Here is a 22,873-nt window from a genome sequence, read left to right as displayed (position 1 = left end):
TGGCCATTAGAGATGTGTTGGTCACAAACGAACCGGACCTTTGAGTCGGCTCTTTTTAGTGAATGATCTAGAGAGCTGCCTCGGGTCAAGAGCCGTTTTATTGTATGCTTTTTAATTTTTTTTTTTTTAAATAAAAAGTAGAAATATATAATGATATTCACCGGATTGTGGCTGAATGACGTGCGTACCATGCAACCAATCACGTGATTAGTCATGCATGGATCAAGTTAATTAAGCACAGAGAGGGGCGGGGCTCTATTTTTTATATTTCTTATGTTATTTATATGTTATTGAAAGACAAAGGCATGTTTCCTCTTTTTGATGGCTCCTGCTGAATGCTGCCTGATGGTTCAGTGTAAATAAAAGAGCTGAGTGTCCAACACCTCAGTGTACACATGTTCATTTACAGTAGAGGTAATGACTGCCATCTGCCCTGCTCCTTTATCGGATATGCGACCCCATATCACCAACAACTGTGGAAATGTTTTCTTCAGGCTGTCATTTCATTCACTTTATATATTTCACTGATGTGGCACCAAACAAAAGTTCCAGTATCATCTTCTTGGCCAATGCAGATTCAGGATTCATTACTGCAAACCTCATTCATCCAATTATCACCAGTCCATGTCTGCTTCTTTAAATCCACTGTAACTTTGTTTTCTTCTGCTCACGTGTTTATGATGCTTTACGTTCGGCTTTTCTCTACGTCTTTCCCATTTCCTTCAGCCGAATTCTTACAGTTTAGTCACAAACATTGACTCCTGTTTTTGCCCCTTTGTTTTTATTTCTTTAGTAGTGCATTTTCTATTTTAATGGCATATTGCTGTAAGGTTTCTGTCCTGACGCTTTGACATCATCCTTGGTCTACCAGTATGTTAGCCTTTTACAACCTTGCTATTATGCTCCATATTTTACACACAGCTGATTGGGAACAACCAAAATCTTTTGCATTACCTCTTTATAAGTTTTATAATCCTTTACATTGTTTCAATTGACATCTCCCTTTGTTGAGGCCATGTTTCCAGTCAATCAAACAGGTAAAACAGTAAGGTCTGCACACACTCTTTTAACTGCTGTCTAATTTGCAGAATTAGACTTGTGCTGTTGTTTGTTTAAGAATTGCAAATTACAAAGTGATTCCATAATTCTTTTCTTATTATTGAGTGATTCCATAATTTTTTCCTTTTTTTAATTAGAAAAAAAATATGTGCCATTAATTATATCACTTTCCTTTAATTTTTTTAGGTATGTTTTATAAAGCCAGAATGTTCAGCTGTTAAATATAATAGTTGTGTCATGTCTGTGATTTATATTTCTTGCAATGTAAAACAACTAAATTAACATTTTCCAAGAGTGGTGATTCCATATTTTTTGCCAGAGGTTGTACACTTAAAAGTCTAACTTCTTAATACCAGTAACGTGAGTAGTTGTAATATCGTTGGGTCCAACGGCTATAAACAAATAGTCTAATTGTCATTTTTCATTATTGTAAATTGTTCAACTCATACATTATTTGTTATATTTGCTCTGTTATTCGTATTAAGCTTCAAACATGAATAAACAAATAATTTTTAATTTGTGTCATTGCCCAAGGGTTCAGAAAGTTTGTTATATAGATACATCTCTCCCGACATAAAACAATTCTTCCAAACGTTCTTTAATGTGTGACTTTTTTTGCAAGGAAAAACATTCTCGCAGAGGTGGATACACACACACACAGGGCCGCCGCTCCCATAACGCACATTACGCACTGCGCGTAGGGCACCCAAAAAAAACAGACTAAAATCACCTTAATCATAATAATCCAAAAAATATGAACTATGTTAATAGATGTAAGCAATACAAAACTACTATATTTATACTTCGTATGGTGGGAACGCCTTTAAAAACCCCTTGTTGCTTGTCATATAATATAAAACGAAATATATTTCTGACATAGCGAGTGCATCATGAATCGGGGGCGGAGGTATAGAGAAAAGGAAAAAGAAGAGACAGTAAGATGATGCGCACGAGGTGGGGGAGGGTGAACCACCCACAAATATCTAGCAGCGTTTCTGCATACACATATAGCAATTTGTGTATAAAACAATTTGTACAAAACTGAGAAGCAGGTCCAGGGTTTGTCATATGAGTGATATTACATTTACATAGTACACGTTTTAACTATTTGATAATTTTTAAATAAACTATATGGTTGGGAATTTTTATAATGATAATTACAAATAATTTTTTTGGGAAAATAATAGGGGAATGATTTTTTCCAAGCTGAGTCAATTTATTCTGAAGTTTCACTAAACTTGCTTTTTGAAAAAACCCTGATCACCCTAACGTATGTCCTTTTTAAAACAGGGCCAGCAACAAAGCACGGCTGGCCTATGTGTCTGTGTTCTATTTAAACGTAAAATTTAGTTTAGTCAAGTCAAGTCAAATTTATTTATAGAGCACAGGTTTAACACAACCGTAGTTGATCCAAAGTGCTTTACAATAGAAATAAACAGCAAAAAAATAAAAATAAAAGAATAAAAAAAAGAATAAAAGAAAAAAAAGAATAATAAAATAAATATAAAAGGAATTAAAAAGAAAATTCACAAAACACAAATTTTTTTATGCAAAATACATGCACAACATCACCCAAACGCTAATGAGTAAAAATGTGTCTTTAAGCTTGATTTAAAAACGTCCAATGATGTAGAAGCTCTGATATGTAGTGGTAAACTGTTCCAGAGTTTTGGGGCAACTACTGAAAAGGCCCGATCACCCTTCGTTTTACAACGTGAACGGTTTAACTATGTACTATTCTAAACCTTCAACATATGTGGTATAATAAGAAAAAATTATTTAAATATACATTATTCTTCTTTTTCTTATGAGCATTATTACTACTACTACTAAATCTACTAATACTAAACGAGAACACATGCGCAAATGCTCGTGTGCAAATCTTCCGATGTCATCGCCAAACAGAGGTTTAATCCTGCTTTTAAAACAGCTAGAAAGCATTCAAGAAGTTGATATGTACGCTTGTCAAAAGAACCATAAAGACTGGAAAGTGTAAGGAGAAGTCGAATTATGTTACGTCCATAACGTGCCTTTTTGTGTGTTAAGCGAAGTTTTATGGCCTGGAAATATTTTAAAAATCAGACTGAAGCTGAGGAAAAAATTATCAGTCAATTAAAAAAAAATATATTGTTGGATTCTGGGGGCTACAGAAGACTAATCTCAGTCTGGGGTAGAATTGCTCAAGAGGTATATAAAAACTATACACTATACGTTTGAGAAGGTGGCTCTATGAGATTTGGCACGGCGACAGACGGCATTTAAAGACGAGAGCAAAAGAAACAACCTTTCCCGTAGAAAAGGATTGCAAAGAATATTGTCCCACTAGTGGGCGTTTTGACTATGAGGATGAAGAGCAAGTTTTTTGTGTTTGCAAAGCAAGAAATGACCCAAGTGAGCCATATGGTCAGTGTGATGGCTGTAAAGACTGGTTTCATCCTGTATGTGTAGGATATGAGAGCATAGAGGATATCAGAATAATGTCCCCATGGTACTGTCCAGAATACTAAGCTAATCAAAAAAAAAAAAAAAAAAAAAAAGGTTTGCAGATAAGCCTCCAGTGACTTTGAAGAGGCAGTTATTTCAAACATCTATAAAAGACAAAGTTGACATTTCTGATATATGCTGACATATAGGACATGGTGATAAAAAGGATCTTAAAGATGACAGTGATGAAAATAATGATGAAAGCAACAATGATAATAACAGTCAACAAGAGACCACACTAAAATGCCCCCCAAAATGTACAATTTCCATCTCTAGAACCGAATGGGAGACAATTAAACCAGATGGAACACACAGTTATGAGGTACTGAAGGATGGATGGACAAATCTGATGGCCAGTAAAATTTCAGAAGTAAACAAGTATTGTGTTTTGTCTTTTAAGTATAACAGAGTTGAACATTCTCTTTCAAGAAAAAAAGTTTGTCCTTACTGGCGAGGAAAAGCAGAATGTAAATCCCCAGGATGTACAAAATATGTACTTATCATACATAAAAGGCCCAAAAAGAATAACTGTGGAGTAACAGTAAGTGTACAGGTGCAGGGAAGTATTCACCACCCTCAAGGAGAGCACCACAGGAGACACTCAAAGTATCAAGAGCGGGAGGCATTAAGAACTTTGTGAATTTTCACCAATGCATTTAGGAACAAAGAAAATTGCACATGCAGATGAGAGCAAGGTGACACATGGCAATATGTCAGATATACCATCAATTTCTGTGCTTCAAAGAATTTCAAGTGAGAAAAAACTAGCAAATCGCTGTAATACAAACCAATACATGGAGTGCATTGAGATTCAAAGTGGTCAAGATGTATCCAAACCTCCAGCAATCACAAAGCATAGCACTTAGTAAAGCATAGCAATTAGTAAGTGTTTCACCTTTTATAGTCCACATGTACACTGATGCACAACTCCATCTTCTGAGAGAACTACAAAACTCTAAAAGATGCCTGCTTTACCTTGATGCCACAGGATCAGTTGTGTCAAGACCACCTAATTGTCAGAATAATGTTCTCTATTATACAATGTGCATTTTGTTACAATCAACACAAACTACAGTTCCAGTTGCAGAGATGCTTAGCTCTGACCAAAGCACTCCAACAATTTACAACTGGATAGCATGTCTAGGGTGAGATTTCTCCCGTACATCTAGAACTCAGCTGCAATCCCAAAAGGTTGAGACTGATTTTAGCTGGGCCATGGTCTATGCAGTCAACCAAGCATTTAATAAGTGTAACATTCAGGACTACTTTAAGAAGTGTCTTCAAAGACAAAGAAATCTACCAAAGAGCTGTTTTTGTACTCTTTCGGACTGCTTCTAAATGCAGATTTGCTTGATAAAATAAAATCAGTTCTTCACATGATTGTTGATGTTTTCTTGGCCAAAAAGGTGACAGAACTGTACAAGCAGAATGTTGGTGCCCTCCAGAATGTTATTGCAAGACAGTCAACAGACCAATCTTTTACTTCTGAGCAAGACATTAGTAAAAAGAGCCATGTGAAGAAGAGGAAGTTGGAGTACAGAAAAGCTCCCCATTTGTTAAAGTACTGGCCAACATTTTCGATTATCCTAATAAGAAAAAACCCAGTGATGAAGAAGATGGAAATTAATGTGCTGCAAATGCAAATTACTGCCCTGAACTGGTAAATTTGCTGGTGCGCTACACAGGTACTATACCCCTGGGATTGGGATAATATTGGGATTCCTTTGGAACAGAAGAGGACTTCATCGCCTGCCGCCTTGAATACCTCCAACAACACAATGGGAGACAACTTGCTCGTCTCAGACATGTCCAGTGTCAAAACTGCAGAAAAAATCAAATGTTGTAGAGCTTGTGTAAGTACATTTTTATTTAAGATATTTTATACAATTAAAATTGATTTAAAGAAATAGTTTTGCCAAAAAAAGATTGATATTCTGTTTTGACAATTATTTAAAAAATGGAAACATTAACATGAAATTTAATTAATATATAATATTTTATCTACCTAGCTGCGATGATTTTACTAAACTTCAGAGTTCTGTGGATGCTTGGGCTGCTGAATCCCTAACAGAGTGCAGACGGAAAGGGTAAGATGAATCTCTCCTAATACTGTAATGTAATTGAAATACATAAGTAAAATATTTTGCTTCCAAAAGCATTACTATTAACATTAAGCCATAATTGACAATGAACTTGATGTATTCTGTATAAATACATTTTACAGAGAAAAGGAGGAGTTATGTAGGGGCATGAGAAAAACAGATTCAAGGCACTTCACTCATGGCCTGCCTTGCTTTTTGGTAGCATCCATGACAAGTACAGTGTGGCCAGTCGTGAATAGCTGACACTCAGTGACAGCCAATGAAATTGAAGCATTTTTGCGGCTTTCCACGTCAGTCTCCCCCTTTCTCACATTATCATTTCTGTCTTTTCCCATCTATGTCTTTTCATCTCATTGAATGTATAGTCCTGAAATTCTCTCCATTTTATCTCCTTCTCCATGCCCAGATCCTTCCTTCTCCATAATTCTACAGATTCTTGTACAAAGAAAATACCTTTCAGTAATCTGCTTCCCTGCCATTCCAGTGTAACCCGTGTGTATGGGATGAGAAGGAGAGATTTAATTGAAGATTTAGTTTGGGAAAATCATTCGTGGTCCCAGCGCAGGAGGACTTTTGGTTCGACAGCTCTTTCAGGTCCTGATGCCTGGACCTTCTCTGGCAGTCGATGTCGAAACATGGAAAAATAATAATGAAATAAAGACTACATAGGCATGCACATTTCATAATAGACATACTGATCAGTTATTAATTTAAAATACATGGATTCAAACTTGTTTTGTGCAAAATATTTTGCTTAATTAAGCATCACAAGCAAGCATAGTTTTTATAACATGTTATATAAATGCTCAGTGGAGAACAAATATTATAAAGATTAAATATCAGTACAGGTACTTTTACTGTGTGCACTATCTAATTCTAACTGTCTAGGTTTCCTTTTATAGAACAAACACACATTATCTGTAATGTAAAAATTTAGCGTTTTCCGTGTTTATATAGCGTTTTTTATAGTTTTCCGACTACCTACACAGTTTGCAACTAGACAATCACCTTAATGCATTGTTTATTATAAACGGGCAATTAGGGATTATATAGAGATGGATGTACACAGAGAAGAAGCCATAACCATGTTCTATGAGAGTATAAGTTAACTTACACTCCGCATTCATTGTGATTATTAGAAAAGGCGATCTGCAAAGAGTCATAGTAAAATAAATCACACTCACCGAGCCTGGTGAAGATGAAGCAGGAACACGAAGCGTTAGTACAGATCCGATTTTTAGGAGCAGCTTCCTAGTAAAACCTGCTTTATATTGACCCGCGTTTATAAAGCAGTCTGGTGAAAAATTGATTATCGCAAACATGAACGCATTTAGGTAAATCAGCGGGGACGTTAGCTTTAAAAACTAAATTCAGCCACTGCGTCCTCAGTGGCTCAGATACCTAACACTAGGTAGGTACCCTAGGTCACTAACCCTAGGTAGTGAATGACGACTGCTGTGTTCGCTATTACACCCAACAACTGTACACCACACTCGCTTAGGCGCCATTTTGCTCCAGCGGCGAAAAACAATGGCCGACAGCTTCTTCTCACTCGGGGCGGGTCTTTGCTAAAACACCAGTGTCAATCAACTAGTGTAGGAGCGGCCTCTTGTGGTGTGGCGTCACATCGACAGGCATTTGTGATTGGCCTGATTTCAGAAGGGGGATGTTACTGTAATAAATGAAAAGAAAACCACTGGGCGGCTCTTTATCATCGTAGAGTGGTTGTGTACGCACTCTCCTAACACACAGTTCAGTCCAAACAGCTTAAAAAAGTGCACGTAGGCCTGTATGACCCCTTTAAAAGACTTTCTGCTCATACACCAGTATGCCACAGTTGGTGTACTACCACATAAAAAAACATTTCCAGTTGGCAGTGCACTACGATGGTGAGTTAAACAATTTTGCTTTTGTCACTTTACTTGATTACTATGGTACCAAACCGGGCAGTAATGCTCTGTGCATGATTATGTATGTCTGAATTTGTAATGGAGTGTTTGTTTTATTTTAAGGCATTATATTGACCGATGATTGGTGCAGCCCTACTTCATTGATCAAGGACCTTTCATTTAATCGCAAATAAATTTGCTTGTTATTTGACTGTCCACAGGCCGGAGTGAAAGACAAATTAAGTTTAGTATAGACAATTATCTACAAATATATAGTAATGACTATTGTTTTTGTTTGGTTTTTATTTCTGATTTCATCATCATAAAATGCAGTTTGAAATGTCGGGCAAAATCCCACTTTCACTGCTGCTATTGTTCACTGACTGTGTTAACTCGGGCAGATTTACTGAAGCACATTGGCAGCCATTCTTCCACATCACCCCATCCTCAGTCGTCCTGCGTCCAGCAGACTCAGCCTCAGTCACCTGCATTCCTCCCAAAACGCTCAGCAAGAAGGACTGTAACTTGCAGCCAATGTAATGTAACAAGCCTGAACTCTGTTAAAGCAGAACATTTTGGGGATCTATGCCAAATCTGGGGCAACAGCAGTTGGTAAGTTACATTCAGAAATTTTATTTTGCAAAATACAGTTGATCCACGTAAGTTTTTTTATTTTATTTTGGTGGTTTTGTTTTTTCTTTTTTTTTTTTTGAATCCTAGCTTAATAATGCTTTGGATGTCAGAAAGTTTCCAGATGAGCAACTCACAACTGTATACAACATAACCCTAACACGATCAGACCTGTGCTCTCTAGGCCTGGAAAAAGACATAGAGGGAACGGTAAACAGCTAAGACACATAATATTTCCATATCGAATTGATCAATGCTGTTTATGTTGAGTTTCCGTTATTTGTATTTTATTTAATTTCTTTTCTTTAATTACAGGTTCTCAACTGTTGCCTTAAAGTGCTAGAGACCATAGCAAAATCACAGGTGATAGAGTCTGTATTTTGTGCTCAGATTGATTAAGCTGCTTAAAGGGATAGCTTAAAGTATGTTCTATTTTTTCAATAAAGAATGTAAATGTTTTTTGTGCCAATTCATATCAAGTTGCTACATGGCCAAATAGGATGCTTGAAGAGCAACTTTTACACTTGCCTGTATGTATTCGTCACTTTTTTAAAATCCTGACACCTTTTCTGAGTTTTGGTCATGACCAATATTATTTTTTTAAAGCTGGATACAAACATTGACTGGTTTATCTTCCCAACATGGGTACCAGGACATTGGATGATTTGTGTAAGTAATTCTTAATCTTTAACCTGTTTAACTTGTGATTTACTTACTGTATGTCTGCTTCTGCCTGAATTTGTGCTGTATGTAAACAATTATTCTTTCTGTCAATATATTGAACTGTGTCCATGTGTGATATTACAGGAATGCATCCTTAGTTCAGATTTAAGCATATCTACACAAAGTAAGTGTTTTGCAGTAAAAAATGGAATATTTTCCTTAAAATTCTAAAAATGTATTCTCATCTACTTTTTGATTTATAAACTGCTGTTGTCATCTTGTTGTCTGGTGAATGTATCGTCACATACTTAACAGATTATAAATCCGGGAAAGCATGACATTTATTTCCTTGATCCTCTGCATGGTGAAATATTCAGTCAGGAAGAATAATGTGCAAATCTACAGGTTTTATACTGCACTGTTTTGAGAGGTTGTGGTCGTTCATAACCACGTTTTTATAAGATTGTGGTTGTTCTTTACCACATTTGTAAATAGACTGTTTGTTCCTAACCATGTGTATTATTTTTTTTTAAGTAATGATTTGTTTTGTCTTTCTCATCACAGAAATATTGCACAGATCATTTCTCCTGGGCCTTGGCATGAATACTGTGTCAACGATATGGTACCAATATTCATTTGAAAAAATAAATGTAAAAGCATTTTAAATAATTTGTTTTTCAAGGTGGATTAACTGTGTTCATGGCTACATCAACAGGGCCTTCCACGACAACATTTAAGCAACAACTGTGGCATTTTTGTCCTTATGGTAAGTTTATAGAGCTGATGTTTTCTTACTAGATTTTGATCCAGTATAGAACAAATGTATTTGTAATGTTTACAATTTCAGTATTCCCTGAGCTTTGCAACCGCAGGGAACTTTGATTTTACAGAGGTAAGTAAAAACTGTAATGTATATCTGCCATATAATTAAAAAGTAATTAGAAAGTATATATAAATATATAAAAAAAAATTTTTCCCCCTCAGACAGACATGCCTGGTATTAGGAGATGGTGGTGTTTGCTGCTTTTGGAGAATTTCACCTTGAGGTTTATTGTCTTTTCTTTATTTCTCTAAATTTTTTAAACTAGTACTAAATTTTTTGCTGAGATGCGCTTTTATATTATACATACAGTACTAGGCCTGTGCAATATACTATAAAATGATTAAAGAAATTGTAAATGTACATATTGCGATATGCATAATTGCTTGTTTTTAATCTATTTAGGGTCATGAACAAAAGCACAAAGAGAGTAACTTTTGTCTGTTTAATGGGAATCATTCAATTTTTAATTTTAAATGTGTAGCACTTTTTATTATGTAAATAAAAGTTTTTAAAATAATAATAACACACCTCTCCTTTACTACATTTCATTACAGGTCTGAAGAAGAAAGACGAGCAACAAAGAGACTCAAGAGGCAAACTGAAAATAATGTAATTTAATTACACTTACAGTAATATGACTTTTTTTGTCGTATTCTCTTAACATGTGTAGAATTACATGTCTTCTCTGCTATCCTCTTTAGGCACAAAAGGCAATCATGACTCCTGAGTTGCAACTTTTGTATGTAAGTCTCTTAAGTGCTGGAATACTCTCCTGTTTCATTCAAGCAAATGAAGTTTTCCATATACTTTCCAGCTACCCATGGAGATCCTGGAGATCATACTCTTGGAAGTAGTGCTACAGGATGGAGATGCTGCCTACATGAATATTTCACTTACTGTACTTGCAGTTGCTTTAGTGCAATTGTGAACAGGACCGAGTTCAGACAGAATCACACTATGCATGGCTTGACAGTAAGCATCTGTCCGTTTTTTTTTATGTAATTTTGCTTATTGTATTTTTAAAGCTGTATCATGGCTAACAATCCTAGATAAGTTCTGCTTTGTGTGTGTGTTTTTGGCTACAGGTGTAGTGAACTGGAAAAGTTGGAGTGAAACATCAAGGGCTGAATTACGGGTGCCTTTTGAAATTAAAGAATGCAAAATATGCAAAACGTTATTCAAGACCTGCTTCGGTTATTGCGGCAATGGGAAACGTGGTTGCCTCAGAGGATTTTATGATGGCACTGAGGACCCAGACTGCTGTTTCATGTGCCATTATTAAATGGGGAGGGAGAATTAATACTTTGCTGAAACTGTAAACAGTAGCATTTTCAATAAATAAAAGTGAAATTCATTCATTTGTCATCATCATTCATTCATGTGTCATAAATGTTTGTATTTATAAACACTTCTGATGTTTAACAACTATTTTCTATTTATTAATTTAATAACATAAGGATAGTGGTGAGAATATTCCACATTTATGTATTTTATTAACAATATAAAAAAAAGCTGTAAATAAACTCGATTGGTTGACATTTTTACCGTCACGGATTGCCAGAAATGGGAGAACTAAAAAGCGGAAGTCTTGCTTGTAAATATATGTAACCTTAAACCACAAACCTGCCATAACGTACATTTTAAAAAAACTTAATTGAGATTTGTACTCATCTGAAAGCTGAATAAATGAGCAAAGGATTCAGCGTTTGTATAAAATGTATAATTCATAAGTATTGTTTCCAACTGCATTTCCTGTTTATCGTGGCAGCGATTTCAATACATTTTACTAACCAATGAGAGGAGTTGTGGGAGAAAAGTTGCGTCGATGTCATTAATTTACTTACAACCAATAAGAATCAGCCCCGCCCCGATCTGCAGGCTGCAGAAGGGGGCTTCTCGCAGACAGGGGTACTTGAATCAGCGCGCAGAACGACGCCAGAGGCCACACATCGCCACCGGCGGCCGAAAGTATATTACATCTGTAGTGGTTTAACACTACAGTTGAAAATGAATGGGTAAAGGTTTAGGGTTTTTTCTCAGGGGGCTCGACCAATCAGCGCGCAGAACAGACGCCAGCGGGCTCCGCAGCGGCCACCGGCGGCCGGAAGTATATTGCATCCGTACTGGTTTTGCACTACCATTGAAAATTAATGGGAAACGGTTTAGGGATTTTTAGCTACGCGGATGGCTGGGGGACATTTTTGCGCATAACATCGGCACTTCAACGTTTGAGTCTTGGTCATGCACTTGTTAGACGGTCCCTTAGTGACTCCATCGCTATAAAGCGCCGCTAAGCAGCGTTTCTGACAGATTTAGCTCCAGCAGGCTGTAACAGGAGAAGATCTAAAACAATATATTTATTTGTAAAAGCTTCTCTGTCCACTTCAGAGTAAGAAAATATGCGATTTGTCATTTTTGTGTGTTTATTTCTTGATAAACAAATGAGATAATCTTGGTTCACCTCCATCGCTCAAATTCCCCCTTCTTGGTCGGCGACTGCGACTGACGTCACTCCCCACACAATCCCGCCCCACAGTATAGACCCGCCCCTGATGCTGATTGGGTCACACTTCTCTCAGGTTGCCAAACAAACACACAAACTCTCTGCCTTACACAGACACACACACACACACCCAAAAAGTCTGCAAGCACTAAGACCCAGCAGGGGAGACCATAGGTTTCGGCTCCCCTCCTCTCAGGTTGCCAAACAAACACACAAACTCTCTGTCGTGACTGTTTTCACAGTTGAGGAGCTGTTTAATTTTTTTTTTTGTGGTTGTTGTTGTTTTACTTTACAGTAGTGATCCCGTTAGTATGCGCTCACGCGAGTGTGACTAGCGATGTTCCTTGCTAATTTTTAAACGGTTTTAAAAACAGTCTCTCCTTTAATGTATGTGTGTGTATTCACCCAGCAGGAGAGACGATTACCTACAATTCCGCTGCAAGAGAGAGAAAAAACGTTGGCTCACTTGTGATGACGTGACGCTTGGTGTTAAAACAAGACCGCATGCGTGAAACATGATACTCTGTGCTCGTAAACTAAGACAATGCTCGTTTTTCAAGTAAAATAATTGAGACGTTGCTCGTCTTGCGGAACACTCGTAAACCGCATTATTCGTAATACGAGGTTCCACTGTATTTATATACTCAGCAAAAAAAGAAATGCCCCTTTTACAGGACTGTGTATTTCAACAATAATGTTGTAAAAAATCCAAATAACTTTACAGATCTTCATTGTAAAGGGTTTAAACAATGTTTTCCATGCATGTTCAATTAACCATAATCAATTAATTAACATGCACCTGTGAAATGGTCGTTAAGACCTTAACAGCTTACAGAAAGTAGGCATTTAAGGTCACAGTTCTAAAAACGCAGGACACTAAAGAGACTTGTCTACCAACTGTGAAAAACACCCAAAGAAAGATATCCGAATATCACACCTGCGTGACAGGTACAGGATGGCCAGGACAACTGCCCGAGTCACACCAGAAACACACGATCCCTCCATCAGTGCTCAGACTGTCCACAATAGGCAGTCCATGAGGAGGAGATGCACTGCAGTACTTCAAGCAGCTGGTGGCCACCAGATACTGACTGGTACTTTAGATTTTGAGCCTCCCTTCATTCAGGGACACATTGGGAAACATTTTTAGTTTATGTCTTATGGTGTTGACTCTTTTAGTGTTTATACAAATATTTACACAGTAAGTTTACTGAAAGTAAAAACAGTTGAAAGTCAGAGGACGTTTCTTATAGAGAACTCCTATAGAGTATATATATATATATTTCCCGTCCACATACCAGCAAATTTCGGATGATAAAGATACGTCGTATAGACGTCGTATAGATGCAAAGACGATGTATCATTTAACAGCTCAAACACGCGACCTACAGACGATTAAAATACGACTATAAAAAACCAACGCAATGTTTACCAGATGATACACTCTTTATGTGTTTTGTACATAATAATTTCATGTTTCCAAGATAAACATGAATAAATCATGTTGTATTTGCATGAAATTCAACAACTTAACATGTATTAGCAGACGTCTTCGCGACGTACCTGTGCTATCTGGGTCCTGTATATAATATATACTAAATATATAAAAGGAAAAAATAGGTTTTAGTGTACTTAAGATATTTGTGGAAATCTACCTGTAGATTAGGTGTGATTTTACTATGATTTATTAATGTGTAGTTTGCTAATGTGCTATAAAATTTTTAATATGAAGTAGATATATAAGTGTGCATAAGGAGGAGAACAGAGTGAAGGTACACAGGACCTACAATTTTCACACTTTTATTTGTCCAGTGGACCCAAACGTCCCGTATCTAATATAAATGTGTAGGGGGGTGTACAGGGTGTGGTCACTAAAAAGAGACTTTTTAAATGATAATGTTCTTCTGTTACAGTGATTTACTCCATTCATATTAAAATATTCAGTTGCTCCATGTATTAAACACATGACTTATAAACCTCATTATATGAACTTTACAAACAAATCCTTTCCACACGTCTTATTTTCTGTGTTTAAAGTCACAATAAAATGAGACAACAGTAAATGAACATGTGCAGATAATCCAGGTGACGCGGCACAATAAGCGATATAAGAGTCCCAGCCATCAGAAGTCCAGCTGCAGTTTAGCAGTAATAGTGAGACACTCGGTGTGGACATCATGTCCCTCACTTAAAGTCCAAATCTCTCCTTTTTCCTGTCTGGTTTTAATTAGGAGTGTGTTATGTACAGTATGTATACACACTTTATATAAATACATTATAAACTCACACATCATCATATTACAGATGTCTTTATTCTCCTAAATAATCCATACAGGATGAGCGTCTCTGACTCCAGGGCTGATCAGAGGACGCAGTGATGTTCTGACGTCCACATTAGTGAAAGTGTAGATGTGTGAGTGTGTATTAATATTATAAAATGACAGTGTGTGTGTATCACAGTCTAAAAACACTCCCACTGCTGTCAGCTCTTTATTAACGTCTGGGAGTGAAATCAGTTCTGTTTGATCTCTGATATAAACTCCTTTTCCTCTTTCATAACAGAGAACCCAGAACCCATCCTGTGGTGTAAACTCGACGCTGTACTCTTTCTCAGCTTCATCACTCGCTACACCAACAAACCAGGAGAGTTTTACTGTTTTCTGTGACTCTCTCACTTTCACCTCCCAGTAATGTTTACCAGCCTGAAACCTCTCTTTACACAGAGTGAAGATTTTATCATCATCAGGATTGTTAATGTCCCAGTGAGGGAACGCAGCAGAGCTCCTTACTTCCTTTCCCTCGTATATTAGAGACTCTGGAGTTTCCTCTGGGTCGATGCTGATGTTCACTGCAGAAATAAATGAGATTTTTGTTATTATTATTTTACACTTCACACTTACAGGAATACAGTAATGTTCAACTGAATTTATTTCTCACCTTTGTATTGTTTCACTTGGTCTAAATCTGTTAGAAAAATAATAAATAACAGTAAAGTACAGTGATGAGTTTATAAAGTCAGAAAAAGGGAATAAACACACACACACACACACACACACACACACACACACTGGTGTTCCGGTTCCTTCTGAGTTAGTTCTATCTGTAGTGTAAGGTTTATTATTTTTATCCATAGACGTCTTCTGTGGTTTAGTTCATCTCACTTTATGTCTGTTCATCTACTGTTCCTTAAATATTTACAGTAATATGTAACTTACTGTAACTGATCTCTGACGTGGTGAGAGTGGGTCTGTTATCTGAGGTGGAGTCAGCAGGTCCAGTCTCTGAAATGGAGGCAGTAAGTGTGAGATTAGAACTGGTGATAGTGTGGATGAGATGTGAGGTGGAGGCAGCAGGTGTTCTTCTGGAACTCCATTTATCTACACTCATGTATCTGTACCTGGAAGGTGTGTTTTATCTTCCAGTGTTTCAGGATTCTGATGTTCAGATGATTCCTGCTGACTGACCTCTGCTCTCACACACACTATAGAGAATTAATAGAAACACAGTTAGAGATTTTCTAGGACGAACCTTTTACTGGTTTTGTGTCTCAGGAGAAGAGATGGAGGAACTACTACAGTTTAACTGGAATTCTTTAAACCCTACCAACTAATTCACTGTTATTATAAATTAATAAAATACAAAAAGGCTCCTTTAGGATTTATTACATAATGAAGCTTTCTGAAATACTTTTAATAGAAACCTATTTACTTGAAAAAAAAATATTCTTTTGTATTTTCTTTCCACAGAACCTTTCTCTTAAATACACACCTGAAGAACCTTTAAGGATTATACATTTTATAAGATCATTAGAGGTTTATTAAGACACTGTTGGTGGTATTTTTGCACTTTTGTTCTACAGTATATCTATTTATATAAAGAAAGAATAAATAGAACATTTTATAAAGTGAAAGTTTAGATATTTTAGAATGTAATGTGTTGATCAGGTGTGTGTATGAAGTGTATAGATGAGGAGATGTGACCAACCTACAACCACAGCGTGAGGAACTGTACCTGTAGATGGAGCGTCAGTCGGATCCTGATTCTCCACACGGATTTTATTCAGAGGTTCAGTTTCTGACTGAGTTCCTGCTGTTTTATATGTAAATAAATCTTCTGTTATTATCACTCATTTAGCTGGATTTTATTAATTCAGTGAATTTTACCCCAGCACCTACCTCCTGTCTTCCTTTTTCTCCTGGAGCGAATCAGACCTACAGCAGAGAGAAAACTCTCCTGTATTAGACAGCACAAAGACCTGATAAAGACCTGATAAAGACCTGATAAAGACCTGATAAAGACCTGCTCCTCATCTTTCAGCTCTTCTCTCTTTTACTATCTACAGAGACTGTATAGTTACAGTGTGACAAGACTTCCTGTATAGTCTATTGGACTCCATCAGGGCCTCAGTGATGCTCCATCAGGACGGCGTACTGTTACACTTAATACTGTTCTCATCTACATACATGTGTCTGTCTTAAAGAGCAACTTTTTATTGTGGGTATTACAAAATATTACGGTCAAAAGTTTTGAGAATGACACAAACATTAGTTTTCACAAAGTTTGCTGCTAAACTGCTTTTAGATCTTTGTTTCAGTTGTTTCTGTGATGTACTGAAATATAATTACAAGCACTTCATACGTTTCAAAGGCTTTTATCGACAATTACATGACATTTATGCAAAGAGTCATTATTTGCAGTGTTGGCCCTTCTTTTTCAGGACCTCTGCAATTCGCCTGTGCATGCTCTCAATCAACTTCTGGGCCAAATTCTGACTGATAGCAACCCATTTTTTCATAATCACTTCTTTGAGTTTGTCAGAATTAGTGGGTATTTGTTCGTCCACCAGCCTCTTGAGGATTGACCACAAGTTCTCAATGGGACTAAGATCTGGGGAGTTTCCAGGCCATGGACCCAAAATTTCAACGTTTTGGTCCCCAAGCCACTTAGTTATCTTTTGCCTTATGGCACGGTGCTTCATAATGCTGGAAAATGCATTGTTCTTCACCAAACTGTTGTTGGATTGTTGGAAGAAGTTGCTGTTGGAGGGGGTTTTGGTACCATTCTTTATTTATGGCTGTGTTTTTAATGGTCTCAGAATGCTTTACTGTTGACACAGGACTGATGGTAGCGCTTACCTCCGGACAAGCCTTTTTCCAGATGCCCCAAACAATCAGAAAGGGGCTTCATCAGAGAATATGACTTTGCCCCAGTCCTCAGCAGTCCATTCACCATACTTTCTGCAGAAGATCAATCTGTCCCTGATGTTTTTTTTTGAAGAGAAGTGGCTTCTTTGCTGCCCTATTTGACACCAGACCATCTTCCAAAAGTCTTCGCCTCACTGTGCGTGCAGATGCGCTCACACCTGCCTGCTGCCATTCCTGAGCGAGCTCTGCACTGGTGGCACTCCGATCCCGCAGCTGAATCCTCTTTAGTAGACGATCCTGGCGCTTGCTGGACTTGCTTGGACGCCCTGAAGCCTTCTTAACAAGAATTGAACCTCTTTTCTTGAAGTGCTTGATGATCCTATAAATTGTTGATTGAGGTGCAATCTTAGTAGCCACAAGATCCTTGCTTGGGAAGCTATTTTTATGCAACGCAATGATGGCGCACGCATTACTTTGCAGGTCACCATGGTTAACAATGGAAGAACAATAACTTCAAGCATCACCCTCCTTTTAATATGTCAAGTCTGCCATTCATAATGACCTCCAGCCTTGTGTTTGTCAACATTCTCACCTGAGTTAACAAGACGATTACTGAAATGATCTCAGCAGGTCCTTTAATGACAGCAATGAAATGCAGTAAAAAAAAATTTGGGGGATTAAGTTAATTTCCATGGCAAAGAAGGACTATGCAATTTATCTGATCACTCTTTATAACATTCTGGAGTATATGCAAATTGCTATTATAAAAACTTAAGCAGCAACTTTTCCAATTTCCAATATTTACAGTATGTAATTCTCAAAACTTTTGGCCACGATTGTACATTATATGTGTATTTCTATGTTCGTAATATTGGTTTATATGTTATTACGTCAAGTTTTATATCACAGCTTTTTTTTTTTATCACAGAACACACTGCACCTCCTTATTGTTTTTAATGCTCACTGTTGTCATTTTTAAATCATTTGGTCTGAAATTTTTAACATCTAAAAGTGACAACAAACCTAAAACACATAAGCACACACACACACACACGGACAGGTCTCACTTTCAGTCCGGGTTGGTTATAGCTGTAAAGTGAGGTTCATTAATTTTATTAAAAGTGGTTTAGATCCTGATAACACAGTAACTGATTACCAGTTAATTAACATTACATCATTCAAATGGGATTTGTTTCTCCTCAGTACCTCTCTCTACATCTGTTTATCTACTGTTACTTAATTATTTACAGTCATGATTAACTTACTGTAACTGTTTTCTGACACGGGTCCAGTGGGTCTGTGACTTGTGGTGGAGGCAGCAGGTGTGGGATTTGTAATGGACTCAGCAGGTTTGGTATTTGTGGTGGAGGCAGCAGGTGTGGTATTTGTGATAAGGGCAGCAGGTGTGGTATTTGTGATGGGGGCAGCAGGTGTGGTATTTGTGATGGGGGCAGCAGGTGTGGTATTTGTGATGTAGGCAGCAGGTGTGGTATTTGTGATTGAGGCAACAGGTGTGGTATTTGAGATTAGGGCAGCAGGTGTGGTATTTGTGATGGAGGCATCAGGTGTGGTATTTGTGGTGGAGGCATCAGGTGTGGTACTTGTGGTGGAGGCATCAGGTGTGGTGTTTGTGATGGAGGCAGCAGGTGTGGTATTTGTGGTGCAGGCAGCAGGTGTGGTATTTGTGGTGGAGGCAGCAGGTGTGGTATTTGTGATGGAGGCAGCAGGTGAGGTATTTGTGATGGAGGCAGCAGATGTGGTATTTGTGATGGAGGCAGCAGGTGAGGTATTTGTGATGGAGGCAGCAGATGTGGTATTTGTGATTAGGACAGCAGGTGTGGTATTTGTGATGGAGGCAGCAGGTGTGGTATTTGTGGTGGAGGCAGCAGGTGTGGTATTTGTGGTGGAGGCAGCCGGTCCAGTCTCTAAAATGGAGGATGTACATGTGAGATTAGAACTGGTGGCAGTTCATATGAGATTTGAGGTGGATTCAGCACGTTCTTTTGTAACTCATATTTGTACTGCAAGGTGTCTGTTTTTCAATTCGTCAGGACTGAAACAGGTTTAGAGGTTTAAAAGTTTGAGTTTTAAACTGCTGTAAAACGCAGTTGTTGGTGGTATTTTTGCACTTTGCTCAGGCGTTTGATCTATATCTATTTACATAAATAAACAAAACGTCTCAGTGAGACAGACTTTAAATATCAAGATAAAAATATAAGTATAAAGATAATGAGGATTAATAGATGATAAAGTTAATCAGGTGTGTGTGATTGTGTGAGGGTGTGTGTAAGTAAAACAGTGCCAAAATTCCTCAAAGCAAAATAACATGTTGAATTGCACGAACTGAACGAAAACATGTTGCAATGAGATTGTTTGAATTTTTCTTGTAATTTTCTTGTAATTTGACCTGAATAGAAAAATCCTAACAGCATTTCAATGCTTGAAATTGTTGGCACTGCAGTGTATTGTGGTTGTATATTTCAAATGCTAATGTAATTTAAAAATAATTGATAAAAATATTGACCTATAAAATAGCTGTTTAAAAATACAATCTTTATTATTCTTCAAAAAGTCAGGTGTTAAAATTCAGGCAGAAAAAAAAATCCAGATCTTCACATTACAGGAAGCAATTTCCCTCTGGAATTAATAAAAATCTTTGAATCTTTGAATCTTAGAGTTTATTACAAAGAAGGTATTGCTGATTACTGCGGTCCGGTCTACCCTTCCTGCTCCTCCTGCAGTCTCTAGTTCTTAGGAACGACTTTCAGATCAGAATGCAGAACTTCTAAGTCTCAGGCTCAGAATAAACTCTGTTATTCACTAAACCTCTCCTCCGCCATAATCATTACATTCAAAGTGAAGCCAGTGATCTTTCATTCACACACGAGTGATGGGTTTCCTTCCCCTGCACTCTGTAATGTACCGTCACCTTCTGTAACAAGATCAGGTTCATTCCTTCACCTTCTGTGGCAAATCTCTGTACATGAAGCAACCAGGAACAAATTCAGGAAGAGATCAAGCAGCATGGACTGAGTGAGTGACACCAGAGTACTGCAGACGTCTGTCTGACTCTATACCCAGACGGATCAGGACAAAGAATAAAGGACTTCCATCAATCTCATCTTAAAACTGTGTATAATATTGAAGTTAAATCACATGTTAAATATTAAGGCATAAACATATCTAAAGATGAGATCAGGATGTAAAAACATAATGTCTGGGACAGATGGAATAAATGCAAAAATAGGCTTGAGGTATAAATGTAGAGAGATTTAAACATTTTTGGTTTATTTAACTAACATGGAAAGTCTGTTTAGATTGTGTGGAATTGATTTCCTATAAAGATGTGATTTTACTGTTTCCAGACTACCAGTGAAATTATCTTCACTTCACCAACAGGTTTTGTTATATTGGAAATTATTATACAATCATATCTTCACCCAAACCTCAATATGGAACAATAGAAATCATATCTTCACCCAAACCTCAATATGGAACAATAGAGTTATTCTATTCAGATATAAATCTCATTCTTGATTGGTTTGAAAAAGGTGTTTGGTCAGTTCATCACTTAATGAATGAGGAAGGGAGCTTGTTCAGTGGTTTCTGTTCTAGATTCAGTTTACACTGTGAACAAGAGCAATTTGAACGTGTCTTAAAAGCCATTCCGAAAAGTTTCATAAACCTTTACCAAACAGCTTTACTAACATCTCAGATGGATCATGAGAACTTCCATCAGTTCTGTTTAATGGTAGCAACCTCAAAACAACGCTTCCCAACAAAATCACCGCTCTTGTTTTAATTCCATATTATATTCGACATGGTTATACTATACTGTAACAATATCTCACAACCTTATGATAAACCAACTATTAAAATACTACAATCTATTGGCTTCCCAGTGACTCCTTAAGCAAAGGAAACCCACTTCAGAATATTTAATGGTATTTATCCACCATCTGAGTTTTTAAGACACTGGTTAATTTTTTATTAATGTTTGTATTTTTTGTAAAGTTGACATTGAGACAACTGATCACTTTTCCATTTCTTGTGTGTATTCATATTAAATATTTACTTCATCTTTAAAGAACAATTGTGTTGTATAAAATATTCTTAGTATCGATTGTCATGTTATTAAAAATTTTAAATGACATTTAAACATTAAACCATTCACAGTTTACGTTTATCTACGTTTTTGTAATCGGGGGAGTTTTGTGAATAACAGAGTTCATTCTGATGCTTAACTGACACTGTGACTAAAGTATATTCTGGAACGGACCGCAGTGCTGTAATCAGCAATACATTTTTGGTGATATTCTCTTCCTGTAAAATCTGGGTGTGAAGACCTGAATTTTTTTTCTACCTTTTTATTCCCTTTAAGAATTTGACAGACACTCTTATCCAGAGCGACTTACATTTCTATCTCTAAGCAGTTAAAGGCCTTGCTCAAGGAATCAACAGGAGCAACTTGGTTGTGGTGGGGTTTGAACCTGGGACCTTCCAGACCATAGTCTTAGCCACCAATCTACCAGTGATTACTGTGCTATTTTTAAAGAGCTATTTGATAAGGTTAATATTTTTGCATTGAATTTTAAATGATTTAATTTTCATTTGACATGTACAACTACAATAAACTGCAGTGCCAACAATTTCAAGCATTGTAAATACTGTAAGGATTTTTTCCATTCAGTTCAAATTTTAATACAGAAAAATTCTAACATTTTTATTGCAACAAGTTTTTGTCGAGTTCACTTAATTTTACATTTAGCTTTGAGGAATTTTGCCACTGTTATACTTCCATAGTGTATGAAGTGTATAGAGGAGGAGATGTGACCAACCTACAACCACAGCGTGAGGAACTGTACCTGTAGATGGAGCGTCAGTCTGATCCTGATTCTCCACACGGATTTTATTCAGAGGTTCAGTTTCTGACTGAGTTCCTGCTGTTTTATATGTAAATAAATCTTCTGTTATTATCACTCATTTAGCTGGATTTTATTAATTCAGTGAATTTTACCCCAGCACCTACCTCCTGTACTTTCTGTCCCTTTTCTCCTGGAGAGAATCAGACCTACAGCAGAGAGAAAACTCTCCTGTATTAGACAGCACAAAGACCTGATAAAGATCTGATAAAGACCCGATAAAGACCTGGTAAAGACCTGCTCCAGCAATCATCTTCCAGCTCTTCTCTCTTTTACTATTTACAGAGACTGTATAGTTACAGTGTGACAAGACTTCCTGTATAGTCTATTGGACTCCATCAGGGGCTCAGTGATGCTCCATCAGGACGGCGTACTGTTACACTTAATACTGTTCTCATCTACATACATGTGTCTGTCTTAAAGAGCAACTTCTAGTTATCATCTGTTTTGTTTCCTGACTCATATATTATTAAGTCAATGTTTATATCCCACCTTTTTTACGTAGCACACAATACACTGCAATTCCGACGACACACAGCACCAGAAGAACGGGAATGATGATGATGATGTATCCAGTCAACGACTCTGCACACATAGACATCAACACAAAATAATCATCAGTCTTTTCTTCAGTTCCACCATGTACACATATCC

The 22,873-nt window shown here is 37.1% G+C and overlaps 1 protein-coding gene and 2 long non-coding RNA genes across 3 annotated transcripts in view; 2 read left to right on the top strand and 1 right to left on the bottom strand.

Annotated features, from left to right (window-relative positions):
• The first annotated feature begins 8,101 nt into the window (after positions 1 to 8,101).
• On the top strand, positions 8,102 to 8,586 carry LOC128508813 (uncharacterized). The gene is made up of 3 exons (XR_008355958.1): positions 8,102 to 8,146; positions 8,255 to 8,374; positions 8,480 to 8,586. It is a non-coding gene; the product is annotated as an uncharacterized LOC128508813 (long non-coding RNA).
• Positions 8,587 to 8,769: 183 nt separating this feature from the next.
• On the top strand, positions 8,770 to 9,593 carry LOC128508816 (uncharacterized). The gene is made up of 3 exons (XR_008355960.1): positions 8,770 to 8,833; positions 9,392 to 9,449; positions 9,543 to 9,593. It is a non-coding gene; the product is annotated as an uncharacterized LOC128508816 (long non-coding RNA).
• A 4,111-nt stretch (positions 9,594 to 13,704) lies between these two features.
• The window catches only part of LOC128508477 (butyrophilin-like protein 3), a 36,521-nt gene continuing 27,352 nt past the window's right edge, over positions 13,705 to 22,873 (bottom strand). Inside the window, exons 5-8 of the mRNA XM_053479824.1 lie at positions 15,551 to 15,634; positions 15,369 to 15,434; positions 15,091 to 15,117; positions 13,705 to 15,001 (exon numbers count right to left, since the gene is read on the bottom strand). Coding sequence (XP_053335799.1) covers positions 14,472 to 15,001; positions 15,091 to 15,117; positions 15,369 to 15,434; positions 15,551 to 15,634 — 707 coding nt within the window. The 3' untranslated portion in view covers positions 13,705 to 14,471. The remainder of the gene's footprint in view (positions 15,002 to 15,090; positions 15,118 to 15,368; positions 15,435 to 15,550; positions 15,635 to 22,873) is intronic.

Source organism: Clarias gariepinus, chromosome 20, assembly GCF_024256425.1.
Source record: "Clarias gariepinus isolate MV-2021 ecotype Netherlands chromosome 20, CGAR_prim_01v2, whole genome shotgun sequence".
NCBI classification, from domain to species: Eukaryota; Metazoa; Chordata; class Actinopteri; order Siluriformes; family Clariidae; genus Clarias; species Clarias gariepinus.
This window is presented reverse-complemented; position numbering and strand designations above follow the sequence as displayed.